This window comes from Fusarium verticillioides, chromosome 9 (genome assembly GCF_000149555.1).
Source record: "Fusarium verticillioides 7600 chromosome 9, whole genome shotgun sequence".
NCBI classification, from domain to species: Eukaryota; Fungi; Ascomycota; class Sordariomycetes; order Hypocreales; family Nectriaceae; genus Fusarium; species Fusarium verticillioides.
This window is the reverse complement of record NC_031683.1, coordinates 756517-771669: the sequence shown is the minus strand read 5'-3', so window position 1 is coordinate 771669 and position 15153 is coordinate 756517. Positions and strand designations below refer to the sequence as shown.

Sequence of the window (15153 nt, the reverse complement as noted above, 5' to 3'; positions counted from 1 at the left end):
GTTCTTGTTCTTCAGATCAGAAGCATCCTCTCTCATCTCCTTCCCTGAGGACAGACAAACAACTCTCACTTGATCCCTACCTATTCTCTTTCCATCATCCCAAGTCAAGAGAAGTCACAATGCTTCACCAACATGACAACAAGGTGACCTCTGGTCAGGTTGACAGCTCATCAACCGAAAAGGTCGACTATGAGAAGGCCGTTTCCTTCCACGAGGATGCCTCCCAGGAGGTCTTCGATGAGCCTGCCACCAAGCGCCTCCTCCGCAAGATGGACATCAAGCTTCTTCCCTTCCTGGCTCTTCTCTACCTCCTTTCTTTCCTCGACCGTACCAACATCGGTAATGCTAAGCTCGCTGGTCTCGAAGATGCCCTGGGCATGGACGGCAAGTGGGATTACAACGTGAGTACAACCTTGACTTTTACCAATCTGCCGGGAATATGCAAGGTACTAACACGCTTAGATTGCTGTCGCCGTCTTCTTTCCCTTCTACGTCGCAGCCGAGATCCCCTCCAACATGGCCATGAAGCGCTTCCGTCCCTCCATCTGGATTCCCAGCATCATGATCGCCTGGGCCATCGTCACAACTCTTATGGGTATCACCAAGAACTTTGGTGGTTTCCTCGCCACTCGCATGGCTCTCGGTCTCGCTGAGGGTGGTCTCTTCCCCGGTATCACTTACTACATCACTCTCTGGTATAAGCGACACGAGTGCGGTCTTCGCATGGCTGTTTTCTTCTCTGCTGCTACCGCTGCTGGTGCTTTCGGTGGTCTCTTTGCTCGCGGTGTCATGGAGATGAAAGGTCTTGGTGGTCTTGACGGCTGGGCTTGGATCTTCATCATCGAGGGTCTCATCACTTTCGTATTCGCTGTCATGGCTTTCTTTGTCATGCACGACTACCCCGACACTGCCAAGTTCCTCAACGACTCTGAGCGTAAGGAGGTTCTCCGACGTCTCGAGGAGGATCGATCTGTTCTCTCCGATGCCTTCAACATGAAGTTCGCCAAGGATGCTCTCAAGGACTGGAAGATCTGGGTTCACATGATGATCACCATCGGAATCTACACTCCTCTCTACTCCATCTCCATCTTCCTTCCCACCATCGTCAAGGGTCTCGGCTACACCAACGAGATGGCTCAGCTCATGTCTGTTCCTCCCTACGTCGTCGCCTGTCTCTTCACCATCGGCGGTGGTTTCGCTGCTGATAGACACGGCCAGCGTGGTATCTACATGATCTTCTTCTGTGTTGTCGCGTAAGTATTTCTCCAACCTGCCAAGATTCTAGAACGGGAGATCTTCCCGACTTGGCACATTCACAACAACTCATTTGCTAACATTTCTCTCAGCATCATTGGTTTCATCATCCTTGCTACTGTTGAATCCCACGGTGCCAAGTACTTCGCCGCTTTCCTCATCACCTGCGGTATCTACCCCAACGTTCCCCAAGGTGTCGCCTGGAACGGCAACAACATTGGTGGTTCTCTCAAGCGTGGTGTTGGCATTGCCATGCACGTCGGCTTCGTAAGTTTTATCCCAATGTCTCAGACATATTCAGCCACAGTTTCACTAACATCTCATTAACAGGGTAACCTTGGTGGTGCCGTCTCTGGCTTTGTCTACCGCAAGGATGATGCTCCCAACTACCGCTCCGGTCACTGGACTCTGGTCGCCACTACTACCATGAGCTGCATTCTCAGCATCTTCATGACTATCTACCTCCGACGCGAGAACGCCCGACGTGACCAGACCCACAAGGCTCCTCATGAGTACACCCGCGCTGAGAAGGAGATGGAGCAGGACTCTGGCGACAACGCCACCTTCTTCCGATACACCGTCTAAGCCGTGGATATTGGACGCGATGTCTTGCAGAACATCTTACAGGGCATTGCATGAGTTTGTATATGAGCGTTTGGTCTAGCGAAAAGGGATATTACGATTGGACGGAGTAAAAAGGAACTACTTTTGCATGGATATAAGACCTATACATTTTGACGCTTGTATAATGAAATGAACCTCTAATGATATGAGGTATTCCACACACAGCTACTGTCTCTCGCTCTCACCTGTGATCATTTGCCATTCTCACTCACCATTCACCTGTCAGGTGAAACAGTCAATAAGCCAACAGCCAACATCCCTGACCACCAACAAAATAAAAGACCTATCGGAAGCCAGAACACATGCTGCAGTGAGGATGCACAAGGCTCAAAACACGGCTGACAGTGGAGGATCTCACCGACCAAAATAGTCCGTAGACGCAGGGAAATCTACCGCAGGGGACCTTTTGCTCAGTCTAGGCCTGCACGGGCAGCAGGGATATTCACAGATGAAGATCTGCCGACCCCAGTCTCAGGAATGATGCCGCCTTATCCGTAAGGTAAATGTGAAGTAAGATTTTGGATAATCATGCAAGACACGTCGCAGGTTCTGGCCCTAACTTGATCAGTTGGGTACGCGTATTTCCATGTGAATTGTTCTCATTCCTTTTGATGATCGACCGGCTGCATCTCCACATATCATAAGCTTAACTTGAACGATAAACAACTCTACCGAGGCACGACAGAGACAATTTTATTCGTATTTCATGTATATTTTCATCTTTTCAGCTCACGCTGTTATCCGTAGGGTCGTATTGCGCCAGCATCTCACTGCATGACGCTGTTTTCGTAACACAGGTTGGTTTTATCCAGGCTGTCGGAGGATCATTCCGGTGTCGATCATTTTAAGTATGGCGTTTGTCTTTTTTCTGCAGAATTATCGTAGTGGCTGATTTTATGGTATCCGGGTAATTTGCTTCTGTAACACAAGGGTTTCTAATCTTAACTGTGCCCTTTTCTACAGGACAAACGGCCAACAGGCTTCAGATCCTTTATCCTCAAGTATTTCCAGGTGAGGGTAAACTCCCGAGAGTTAAAATATGCGCCTGGCGCTAACAGATTATGACTGCATTTAACCGGAGAGTTTGAGTTAGTAACGCCGATAACGACGGAATGTGGGATTTCCATAAGCGACGTCTCCAATTCTGACTGACTACCCCCAAATCACACCTTGAATCTCCAATTTATGGTGGTGATATCGGCGTCGAGTGTTCCACTTTTGCCGGTGCAAACATCGATACTCGGGGAGAGGTAATGAATGGCTGCAGTGTTGATAGGCACAACATGGCAATTATTTTACAGCCGCGATTCGCGATCGAAGCTTGTGCACAGTCACTTGCGCTCAGGCAAAGCTCAAGATCTGCAAGTGATCTCCAGCTCCACGGCATGGGTATCGCATGGCACTGAGTCACGAAGCGAAAACGAGAGGGCATGCAGAGAGATTAGACACAACATGGGCAAAATTACAGTATGTATTATGGCTAAATTGACTAATTATGTCGCACGAATGAACTAGAATGAATTAAATACCCAGCTTAGTTGGTGCAAGCAGCAGCGCCCTTGCTCGTCTTGGTAGCCCAATTCGTCTGTGTCGACTTGATCACGGAAGTGGTAACCTTGGACACGGTGCTTCGCTCCGTGACCGTGCTGGAAGGCTGCAGGGTGGTCTTCACCGTAGCCCAGCTTGTGACAGTCTGCTGGTCCAGGGTGACAGTGGAAGTCTTCTTGACGGTGTTGGTCGAAGTAACCTTGACAGTTCCTGCGGCCAGAGTCTGAGTGAGAGTCTTGTAGACTGTCACTGTGTCTGCGGGGAGAGTGGTGGTCTTCTTCTCGGTCACGACAGATGTGGCGTCGACGACGACTGTAGTGGTAGCAGCCTTGAGAGTAGTAGTCTTGCCTGACTCCTTGGTGATGACCTCTGTAGTTGTAGAAGTTGATCCTGGAATGGTAACAGTGGCGAAACGCGTGGCGACAGATGTAGACACCTCCACGACAGTCACGGGCTTCAAGGTGCTTGTCTTTCCAACTGTCTTGGTGGTGATCAACTCTGTTGTAGTTGTGCTGCCGGGGACAGTGGCGGTAGAGGTCTTGACGTTGGTGGTGTAGGTTGAGACCACAGTGACAGTGACTGTTCGGAGAGCCTCGGCACGAGCCTCAAGATTGATGGAGCCAAGGTCCAGATCACGGCGGGTCAGACCAGAAGAGAGATCGAATGAAGGGTTACCAAAGACAACAGCAGCTCTGGGCTTGAGAACTGCTGCGGCGCCGAGATCACGCTTGTCCTGGGTTGGGATACACTTGAGTGTTGTGGTCTTAGAGACAGTCTTGACTGAAGTCGTGACAACAGTAGACACAACTGTGGTGGCCTTCAGGGAAGTGGTAGTAGTACCGCCAGTGCCAACAGTGGTAGTGGTGGTGCTCTTGACTGTGACAGCCTTAGGGCTTGAGGTCCTGGTAGCAAAGACCGTTGTAAACTCGGTCTCTTTCTGAGTCACTGACTTGGGAGTAACTGTGACTGCAGTAGTAGATACGGTCGTAGTGACAGCCTTGGCAGAAGTTGTGATCCAAGAAGTGACAGTCGCGGCAACCACGTTGGTAGAAGTCTTGGTAACGTCAGCAGGAGTGACAGTCATGCCAACATCCACAACGTCAGTCGACTTGACTGTGACAACGCTGTCACCTTGAGTAATCTGCTGAGTCTGAGTGGTTGTGCTTTTCTCAGTGTTGGTCTTGGTGGTAGGATCAGGTGTGATGGTGGTTCCAACATCAAGAGTAGAAGTAGACTTCTCTGTAACAATCACATCGGCTCCGGTGGTGGTGACCAAAGCTGTCTGAGATGTTGTCACAGTTTGAGTGGTGTAAACAGTTGTGGAGCTGTAGGTCTGAGTAGCAGCAATGCCCGCATCAAAAGGTGTCGCGTCAACGAGGGTCATGTTGATCCAGGCCGTAGAAGTGAAGAAAGTGCCCAACTCAAACTGTGCAACGTCCTCGCCAGAGAGCTGCTTGGCGAAAGAAGCACGCTGGCTAGTGGAAGATCCAGGACCAGAGTTGTCGAACTCTCCAAAGATGACATTGGCTGTTCGGGGATCAGCCTTGGTCCAAGCTTGCCAACCTGCAGCAGCGATACAAGAATCCAACTCAGACTCGATGTAGGCAACGCGAGCATATTGATCCCAAGGTCGACCGAGGTAGATATTGGAGTAAGAAGCGCCACCAGCAGGAGAGACTGTGCACTGATCGAAAACAAAGCCCCAAGAAGGTCCAGTGTTGGTACCCTTCTTGTTCGCAGTCAAGGCGATGCCATCTCTGTTGGGAGCAATGGTAGACTTGAGGAAGTATCCAGCTCCAGATCCCCAAATCATATCGATGTTTCCTGTGAATAAAGAGTTGTATGCGAAAAGATTACCGTTAATGAGCAGAGCATCCTGGTTACCATAGACCTGGCAGCCATAGAGCGAGGCGAACTTGCTGCTCTTGACTGCGAAACCAAGACTGGCGTAGCTGTATGTCTGTTAGTGGATGTCGAGTTCCTATGGGTGATTGAGACTTACTTGGCGGTAGTGCCGAAGGTGTTAGCAAAGTTGATGTTGACAGCCTGGAAGTAGTTACCAGTGGCGTAAAAGGTAGCCGAGTCAGAGTTGGATGCTTCAGCCTGTGTGTCAATACCCTTGTCGTAGGTGATAGTGACTTGGTTCTTGGAGTTATCCTCAGGAGACTCAGAGTAACCGATGAAGAATGTGGTTCCAGGTCGGCTGAGGACGATCTGCTCCTTGTATGTGCCGGGATAGATGAAGACAGTGGGGGTGACCTTGGTGGAAAGGGGCAGAGCATTGATGGCAGCCTGGATGGTGTCATAAGTCGTGACTCCATCGATAGGGTCCTTGGAGACAATGTAAGCACCAGCAGGAGGAGTCTTTCCGCTGTAGGGACCAGTGGGAACAGGAGTGGGTGTGACAGTGCTAGGCTGAGGCGTTGTAATGGTGTCCCAGTAGGTCATGTCAATCCAGTCAGTGCTGTCCATGACAGACTCGAGAGAGTAGGTATCTGATGTCAGAAGTGTAGCAAAGCCAAAGGCCTCTCGGGCTGCCGTGTTCTGCTCCCAGCTTCCGGGACCCTCGTTGTTGTACTCAGCAAAAGTGATATGATCAGTGCGAGGGTCGGTTGTAGACCAGATCTTCCAACCAGCTGGCTGAATGATGCTATCCAAGTAACTGTTCTTGATGACCACGAGAGCGTATGCGCTGTAAGGTCGGCCAAGATAGACCTGTCCCTGGAGATCCACAGTAGCTGAAGCAGCTTCAGTGAAAAGACACTGGTCAAAGATGTAACCTCCGATCGCGCTCGCGCTGCTACGGCTCTGTGCTGTGATGGCTGACTTTGCACGCTTGGCAGCCAGAGTACAGCCCTTGAAGTAGGCTTTGCTGTATCCCCAGATGAAATCAATCGCTCCTTCTATGTACGAGCTTTCGTAGTACTGGTAACCATTTGTCGCGCCGTTAAGAAGAGTGTCCTGCCAGCCAATGAAGGAGCAACCATAGAAGCCGATGTCGTTGCCGTAGATACTGGCAGCGAGAGTGACATAGCTGGGTGTCACTCCATCCAAGTTGTCAGAATTGACGAACTTGACGTTGTAAAAAGCGATCTTTGTGCTGGCTGTCGCGATAGTAGCTGTATCTGCGTTGCTGCGACCGGCGGGGATAGTACCAGCAACCGAGAGACCCTTGGCTTGAGTGATGGTAACCTGGTTGCTAGCGTAGGTCTTTCCAGGGTCGCTCTCAGTGTAACCAATAATGGTGACAGGTCCCGGTCGGTTGATAGCAGGCACCTGCTCCTCATATGTTCCGGCATAGATGAAGATGGTCTGAGGAGTCGAGTCCTTGGGTAGACTGTTCAGAGCATCGGTGAGAGTGGAGTAAGAGCCTGATTTTTCTCCGCCAACGGAGACAGTGACAGCACCATTGGGAGGGGTGGTACCGTCAGAAGGATGGACTGGCCAGGTGTCGGTCTCAGGATCGGTGGCTACGTCAGAGCCATCGATGGCGTAGCTAGGGGCAAGGTTGTATGCCTTCATGTCAAGCCAGCTGGTACTTCCAATGAACGACCCAAGGGAGTATGCAGCAGCCTGTGACTCGGTGAGCTTTGTGGCGAAGCTGGCTCTAGACGAAGTCCAGTTGCCGGGGCCAGTGTTGTTGAACTCTCCGAAAAGCACGTTCTGGAAAGGATATTGTTAGCAAGCCGTATGGCAAATTTAGAAGAGTATCCCCTAAAGTCCCCTAAAGTCTTCTAAGCTGCTCTAAACTCTTACTTACCGATGTCTGGGGGTTGCTTGAAGACCAGGTGGCCCAACCCTGTGGAGAAATGTGCTTGTCGAGGAATGAATTCATGTAAACCACAAGGGCATACTGAGACCAAGGCCGGCCGAGCGACGTTGTTCCGAAATTAGATCCGTAACTATCAGTATATGTGACCTTGCACTTATCGAACACGAAGCCGCCAGCCCAAGAAGAGCTCTTGCGGTTGTTGGCGGTGATGTAGGCATTGGCGGTGTTCGACGCAATATAGCACCCATGGAAGAAAGCCTTGCTGTAACCCCAGATAAAATCCACGGAGCCAGCGATATATGAGTTGGAGAAGACCTGAATACCCTGGTTGACAAGAAGGGTATCCTGGAAGCCGTCAAAAGCACATCCATACGCCGCCATGTTTCCAAAGAAGTCAGCAGCGAGAGCAGCCGTGTCGCTCGTCTGAGGATAAGTGTTGGTGAAGTTGAGATTGTACAGCGAGAGACCAGAAGAGGCTGAAGTGGTCTTCCAGAAGAGAACGGGAGTCTCTTCGTTGCGGGATGCACCAGTAGAGTAGCCCAGCTTGAACCAGATGAGGACCTCGTTCTGTGTGAAATCATTTTCGAAGCTTGTCTCACCACGAATAGTAACATGACCGCTAGAGCGAGTGAGAGTAAGCTGCTCGTTGTATGAACCGGCCTTGACGAAGATGGTGTAGTCGTCACCGTCGTCGGGAATGGCAGCGAGGGCAGAGGCCACAGTCTTGTACTCATTTCCAGTGGGAGAGGGAGCAACAGTCAAGGTAGCACCGACAGCAGTAGCACTTGTAGTGCTAGAAGCTGTAGTCGCAGCTGAAGTGGTTGTGGTGGTAGCATCTTTGCCGTACACAGAGTCAGGCCATCCCTGGAAGGGTGCAATGGCAGCCTTATCAATCCAAGAATCGCTACCCAAGATACCGGCAGCGCTGAAAGAAGAAGTATCGCTGGCTATTGTTGCAGCAGACAGACGAGCAGAAGAGTCCCAGCCAGGACCAGTGTTGTTACCCTCAGTGAAGCTACCGGTGAAAGTGCTGGGAGAAGCAATCTTCCATCCAGCGCCTGCGATATGCCCATCGAGGAACGAGTTGACAAAAGCGACGTTGGAGTTGGTGCTGTAATCACGGACAAGGTATGTGCTTCCCTCAGGAACAGAGCTTGACTCAGGGACGACGGCGCAGAGGTCGCACACGAGCCTTGAGCCGCCGTATTGGCCCTGGTATTTGTAGGCGGCAATAGATTGTCCAGTGGTAGATCCCCGAGAAACAATGAGAGAGTTATAGATATAACCAGCGCCTTGTCCCCAGATGAAATCAGTGGTTCCTGAGATCTTTGAGTGACTGAAGAAAAAATTGCCGTAGTCTAGGTACAGAGTTCCCTGAGACGAGTCAATATCGCAGCCATAGAAGGCAACCTTTGTTCCCTTGGCATACACAGCGAGAGCGATGTTGTTGGTCGTGGGATCGAAGGAGTTCTCAAAGTTGATGTTGTAGAAAGACACAAGCTTGGCTTCGTACTTGCTGGCAGAGAATGTCGCAGTACCCAATGAACCACCACTGCTTGACAAGACAGCGTTTCTGGCAGTGATGGTGACCTTGTTATTCTTAGGCGAAGAACCGTCAGTTGTCTCACCACGGAAGATAGTAGCACCAACACGGACGACTGAGACTTGTCCTTGGTAGGTTCCAGCAAGAATGTAGACGTATTGGGTGGTGTCATCAGCAGGAAGGGCTGCGACTGCGGAAGCGACAGTGTCGTAAGAAGCACAAGGATTGCTCTTGGGACCGACGACGAGAGCTGTGCTGGGAACAGAAGAAGGCAGCGAGCAAGATGATGTTGTAGGTGCGGCGGAAGTAGATTCCTCTGTGGTGCTTGCTGCAGATATGGCCTTGGACAGGGCATCAGAGGTAGTTGTCGCAGGGTCAGCGGCTTTTGTCAGCGACTCAGAAGTAGTCTTCTTCGAATCGGAGGTAGTAGTTGCTGATTCGGACGTCGCAGAGGAAGAATCCGAAGTCGTATGGGCAGCCGAAGTAGTAGTCTCAACATCCTGCTTGAAGTCCTTGGCGTTGCTGGCCTGAATAGCACTCAAAACACCCTGATCAATCCAATCGAGGGAAGAAACCGCGACGCTATAGTAGGCGCTCTTGAAAAGGGCGGAGATCTCGTAAGGAGAAAGGTCCTTGGGGTCTGTGACCAGGGTCACATAATTCGAGCGATCAGCCACATGGTTGGAGTAGCTACCATCTCCAGTAGTGCCGAACTCGATATAGCTGTTCAGCTTAGACTGAGTCTTTGCATCGACATAGACACCAGTAGCAGCGACAAAGCTTCCAATGCTCGTATCACGGAAGACAGCGACGGAGCCATCACCGTTGCCCGCGGCAAGGAAGACACGGGTATTGGTTGATCCACTCTTCTGGCTGATATCACAGGTATCGAAGACGACAGTCGAGTTGTAGAGCGTGCTTCCAGAGAGAGCGCCCTTGTTGTAGACAATGATACCGTTGCTGTTGGTAGCTGTGACCGTGGTTCCGTATAGGTAGAGTGAAGGATAGTTGTAGAGGACCTTGTCAGCGGCCTCAATGTACGAGTTGGCGACGATGGCAGAGGCATAAGAGCCAGTGATGGCAGCGATACCGGCAGCATAGAACTGACAGTTGTAGAAGGCATTCTTGCTGCCCCTAAGGAAGACAGCACCGCCTGAACCTCCAGCCTGACTATTGGAGAACTTGATGTTCTTCCACGTGATACCAGCAGCACTCGCCGTTGAGAAAGACAGTGCAGGGTTGGCGTTTGGAGGGTTGGCCTTTCCACCGTTGTCGATGACAACTAGGGGAGGAGAGGATACATCGCGCTTGTTGGAGACCTCACCAACGATGGTGACGGTGGGTGTAGCCTGGATGACGACGTTTTCGGTGTAAGTGCCTGCAAGGACAGTCACAGTTGGGTAACCACTTGTCTGGGCTGCCTTGATAGCATCGTTAATGGCAGTGTAGTCGCCGCTTCCGTCAGCGGCAACCGTGAGTACTAGAGGCGAGTCAGTTGTTGTTGAAACCACGCTCTCTGATGTTTGTTGTGAAGAAGTGAAAGAAGAAGGAAATTCGGTGGTCAAAGAGTGTGATGCCTCGGAAGTTTGAGTTCCAGACGATGTGAGAGTCTCGCTCGTCTCAGAGGTCAAGGTGGCGCTCGACTCAAATGAATCGGTCAAGGTAGTAGAGGCGTCGCTGGTGGCAGAGCCAGAAGTCGTATCTGAGCCAGCGCCTGATTCAGAAGACGATGCGACATTGTCAGAGACTGAGGTCTTGCCTGTTGTGGTGGTTCCAGGAGCGATGTCCGAAGTTGCGCTTGAATCGATTGAAGTGGCCAGGGTTGTATCAACGTTTCTGGTGACAGAGCCACTTGTAAAACCTGAGCCAGCGCTTGGCTCTAGAGATGAAATCGAGGCAGAGCCAGTAGTCGTGTGGGAAGCAGCACTTGGATCAACTGATGAGGCTGAAACAGTATCGGTGGTAGTTGGGTTCACAGTCGTCAGGCCGGTAGTCGTGCTGTCGGAAGCGACTGTGGCTGACTTGGCGCCAATTGCATCTGTCGAAGCTGTATCGGCATCGGATAGTGAAGATGTTGAAGCATCATGTGCTGCCACTTCATTTGATGAAGAGTGGTTGTCGCCGTCGGCAGAAGTTACCGATGTCTCTGAAGCAAGTCCTGATGAGGCGCCAGAAGTGAGTGTAACCTCAATGGTTGATGAAGTCTCAGACAATGAGACACTTCCAATGGTAGAGGTAGTCTCTGGCTTAGATGCATCAGATGTCCCAGAGGATGTCTCGTAGGGAGCCGTGGTAGAGGAGGTTCCACTCGCAGTCAAGATCGGAGCTCCAACACCAATACCACCCTGGGGCTGTCTTGGCTTGCATGCCGACGACCTCTTAACAAGCGGATTGACTTGGGGAGTGAACGACGAAGAACCGCCGGGGGCAACGGGAACAGCGCCGTTCAAAGGAGTGTCATGAAGGGAAGCAAAACGAGTGGAATGGCTGGAGGAAGAATCAACGAAAGCAGGGACAACAGAACCTTCTTTTGCAAGACTGCTCCCACAGACGAGCGGGAGCAGTAGCCAGGCAGGCAATTTGGCCATGTTGAGCCGTGATTCAACGCAACAGCACGAAAGGTTGCGGACGCGGGGGAGGGACAAAAGTACGTGGTCAGACCTTGTATTCTACAGGGGCTACATACACTGATATAACATCCCGTCTCTTATCTGATACCAGTCCCAGAGGCCACCAGCTTCTCGGTTACGAAAAATGCCATGAGTTTCGCCCAGTCTAGAAGTACTCGGCTCGCCCGTCAGACTAAGTAGTCTTGGCAAGGCAAAGCCTTCATACCGAGTGACAGAAATATTTAGAAGAGTTTAGGATGGCTTATGATGAGCTTAGTAGGCTCTTTGACCAGTTTATTATGGCTCCTAGTCTAGAGTCTTACGACACCATGAGGATAGTGCCGGCCTACAAGCAGCTGAACATGGCATTTAAGAAACTATCGATTTCGTCCAAAGGCTAGACAACAAAAGATGCAAACCGGTCGAATGAAATGTTCGATTCAGTCCAGGGGACTCGGCCGTGACGGAAGATAGCGCCGGAAGAATTATTTGGAGACGGTGAAATATACCCGTTTGGGAATAGAGGCAACGTGTAGTGGGACGACCCTAGATTTCATCTCGTCTGTCAGCTGAACGGTAGGTCTGGGCCTGGACTAGAGACCAATGAGAGGGTATTAGTGACGACGTGCTAGAGTAACCAGGCTGCCGGGAGTTTGGACCGTTGCCAAGATGGTTTTTCTAGTGGGACGAGGACGATGTCACAATAAGGTTCCCAACGGCCGAACCCCTTTTTTATGTCTGAGTTTAAACAGAGTTTCATAAACATCAGCTGAAATCTGAGTTTAATGATTTATAGTTAGAGAGTGGTCAAATTGCCAGCAAACTCTCCGCAAACTCAAAGTGTCACGATCCCGATCTCACAATCCCATCACGATTCATAGAGTTCGAGGCCAGCACCACGTCAGCCCATCGTCATTTTCAAAATTACAGGGGTAGGCCATGAAGCAGATTCACTATCGAATTTCCCAGCCACGAACGGAGAAGGCCCCGAAACGATTTCCCAATCTGAGTGTTCTAAAGTCGATTCTGAAGCTAGTCGGCGGGTAGAAAGCTTATATCAGGAATAGTCTCACCATTCGCGACCGCCACCGCCACGAGCTAATGATTCTGATAGAAGCGACACGTGGACCGAACACTGCGCTTATCGGCGTTTCCATGCGAGTGGGACGGGAGTCTTAGATCTAGTGCAGCGGATACCCCTGACTTGGATTCAGCTTGAGTCAGTCATGTGCGCCTCTTCGCCTTTTTTTAGTTACTTTCCTGTGAGAGAAGATTGCTTCACTTTGAGTTAGCCGAGGTTGTTGCCGATAGATCTCGACTTTTTCTTCCAAGGCCGCGTAGTCTTTATCGATCTAGAGTGAATGTTCCAGACCTTTTCCTGCTAGGCAGTCGAGACTCTTATGTGCAAACTCCAGCAAATAGTGTTTAGTAAAAACCTGAACCTGGTAAATCTCAATTATCAATAGATTCTTTTGTGAGACCAAACAGGTCCGCGATCGGAGGCAACTCTTTCTATGCTAAAATGGACCTAGGCATGACCGTAACTAGACTTGATCCCACTACCCTAGATAGGATAGATGTAGAACTTGTTCTCCAAGTCCGTGAGGTCCAACAGAGCAATCTCGACCTTTCTTCGAACAATCTGACCATTCTCATCCAACTGCTCAACCTCGCCAAACTCATGTGCGAGCCTCTCCTCTTCACTCAAGCTAGCCGCCCACTTCATACGCTCCTTATTCCTCTTCTTAAGAATAAACTGAATGACGAACAAAATCGCCGGAGTTCCCACCCAGCTGATAAGAATCATTGAGATCCAAGCACCATAATACCTGGGTGCATCCTTGGGAACCCATATTTGCGGTGAAATCAAGTTTGCAACACTATAGCCAACCATGAACATGACGTTGCGGGTAAGCTTCTTGGTGTAGCCAGCAGCACTCGATGTTGCCCAGCCTAGGGCTATGATGTAAGTGTTTCCATAGGTATGGCCTGCGAGGAGGAGGCATGCAAGCATTCCGAGTTTCTCGTTCCAGTTGATGGCGACCATTCCAATACCACCGGCGACAGCAGGTATACACCAGACAAGGCCGTGAAGAGCGAGATTGGAAGGCCACCACTTTAGTGCAAAGGTTCCAGCAAGACAAACCGCGACTCCAAAGCCACCTCCAGCTGCCGCAACAAGGGTTGAACCCAGAGCATCGACACCGAGAGCTGTGGTGATGAGATTCTGTTGACCGTATGTTAAGTTGTTGGACATCATAAGGGTAAAAGCCTGGAGAGAAAACAGCCACGAAACTGGATCCCGAAGTGTTTCCTGAAATTGAGCCTTCTTGAACTGCTTTTGTTCGATGGAACTCTGACTCGACTCGTGCACCCTCTTGATGGAGTGAACCTTTTCTTCCAGCGTCAAGAACCTGGCCTCAGCGGGGTTGTTTGGGTAAAAGAACCAAACAAACACAGACAACACAACAGAAAGGCCTCCAGTAACAATCATAAAAAGCTTCCAGGGGAGAACTGCGCTATGACTCCAGAGAAGACCGTAGGAGATGAAAGCAGCGCAGACTGGTGCCAAAGCTGCTGTAACCCAGAGGAAAGGTTGAAGGAATGATTGTTCGTGGCGGTTGAAGAACATGCCGATTGTCATCTCCATTGCTGGCACGACTACTGATTCTGTAGCACCGAGAGCGATTCGAAGAACGACAAGGCCTGCGTATTTGGTTGCAACGCAGTGAAGAAGGATAGTAGCTCCCCACATGAAGACTAATCCAGCAACGAATTTACCAAAGGGGAGCCGCTGCATGAGATAGTGGCCAGGCCATTGTGCAGCAAGGTATCCTAAGATAGCATGAGAAAGGTTCTGGCTTGAAGAGGTGATAGAGTGACTGAAACATACCTACATAGAAGAATGTTCCCAGATTGTTGTATTGTGCTTTGTTGATACCCGTTTCCTCGAAAAGGCCGAGAATAGCAGCATATCCGAGAGTTGATTTGTCAATCTGTAGATGTCAGTAAATCCATGGCAACAGATGCTGGCGAACATACGAATAGAAGCAAATTGATCGCTGATAAGAGTCCCATCACGTGCCAGTAGAGTTTTCTTCGCAGCTTCTTCTCCTTCTCGGGAGTCAGAGGTCCAAACTGATCACCGTGCTCCTCAACGAGGCGAAGCGTAACATCAGCATACTTCTCAGAAACAATAGCAGTCTCTCCCTCTTTCTCCCGGCTTTGAACCCTAGAAAGGTCCTTTGAATCTTCTGTGACACCCATATCTACAGATGCAAAGATAAAGAATTGGAATGAAGAGCGGATACAGCCGAGTGATCTACATGCGGGAATTGCTTCGCTTTATCTTGGACGATTATCAGATATGAGACCACTATCAAATCACATCAGATCGACTCCATACTTCTAAATTGATTACACTGACTCACGAATCGCCCTTTTCGTGATGATTTGCACTTGATTGTTACGCTGACCTTTGTTGCGACAACGTGGGGAACGATTGCGTGCTGAGGTTATTGTGTAGCGATAGGTCGATTGCCTGTTTGATATGTCAAGGATTCGAATCCGAGCGGCTGGAAGTTTCACGATGCGCCGCATTAGATGCCGCAAAGCCGCAATTTTAACTCAATAGGGAACGCCACAGTAAGAGTCATGGCCGATGCCCGCTGTGAGAGTGAATCTAGATGGGACGAAAGGCAGACATGTATTTCACCTAACTTTACCTAATTCTACCCATATACCTATGCCAGCCCATCGCAATCCGGTACTGGCATCCCAATTATCAAGCTTACCCTGTTTCT

General features: G+C 50.3%; 3 protein-coding genes across 3 annotated transcripts; 1 reads left to right on the top strand and 2 right to left on the bottom strand.

The window, feature by feature from the left end:
* Positions 1–2039, top strand: FVEG_11229 (hypothetical protein). Its single transcript, XM_018900404.1, has 4 exons — positions 1–401; positions 463–1253; positions 1347–1521; positions 1585–2039. The coding sequence occupies exons 1-4, from the start codon at positions 120–122 to the stop codon at positions 1837–1839; spliced, it is 1503 nt and encodes a 500-aa protein (XP_018758678.1). The 5' UTR covers positions 1–119; the 3' UTR covers positions 1840–2039.
* Positions 2040–3412: 1373 nt separating this feature from the next.
* FVEG_11228 (hypothetical protein) lies at positions 3413–11329 on the bottom strand (the record flags this gene model as incomplete). Its single annotated transcript, XM_018900403.1, has 3 exons — positions 3413–5378; positions 5429–7089; positions 7187–11329. The coding sequence occupies 3 exons, from the start codon at positions 11327–11329 to the stop codon at positions 3413–3415; spliced, it is 7770 nt and encodes a 2589-aa protein (XP_018758677.1).
* A 1446-nt stretch (positions 11330–12775) lies between these two features.
* On the bottom strand, positions 12776–14920 carry FVEG_16985 (hypothetical protein). Its single transcript, XM_018906222.1, has 4 exons — positions 14778–14920; positions 14393–14726; positions 14244–14346; positions 12776–14185 (listed from the first exon to the last, which is right to left on the bottom strand). Exons 2-4 carry the CDS (start codon positions 14615–14617, stop codon positions 12915–12917), a joined length of 1599 nt encoding a protein of 532 aa, XP_018758676.1. The 5' UTR covers positions 14618–14726; positions 14778–14920; the 3' UTR covers positions 12776–12914.
* Between the last annotated feature and the right edge of the window lie 233 nt (positions 14921–15153).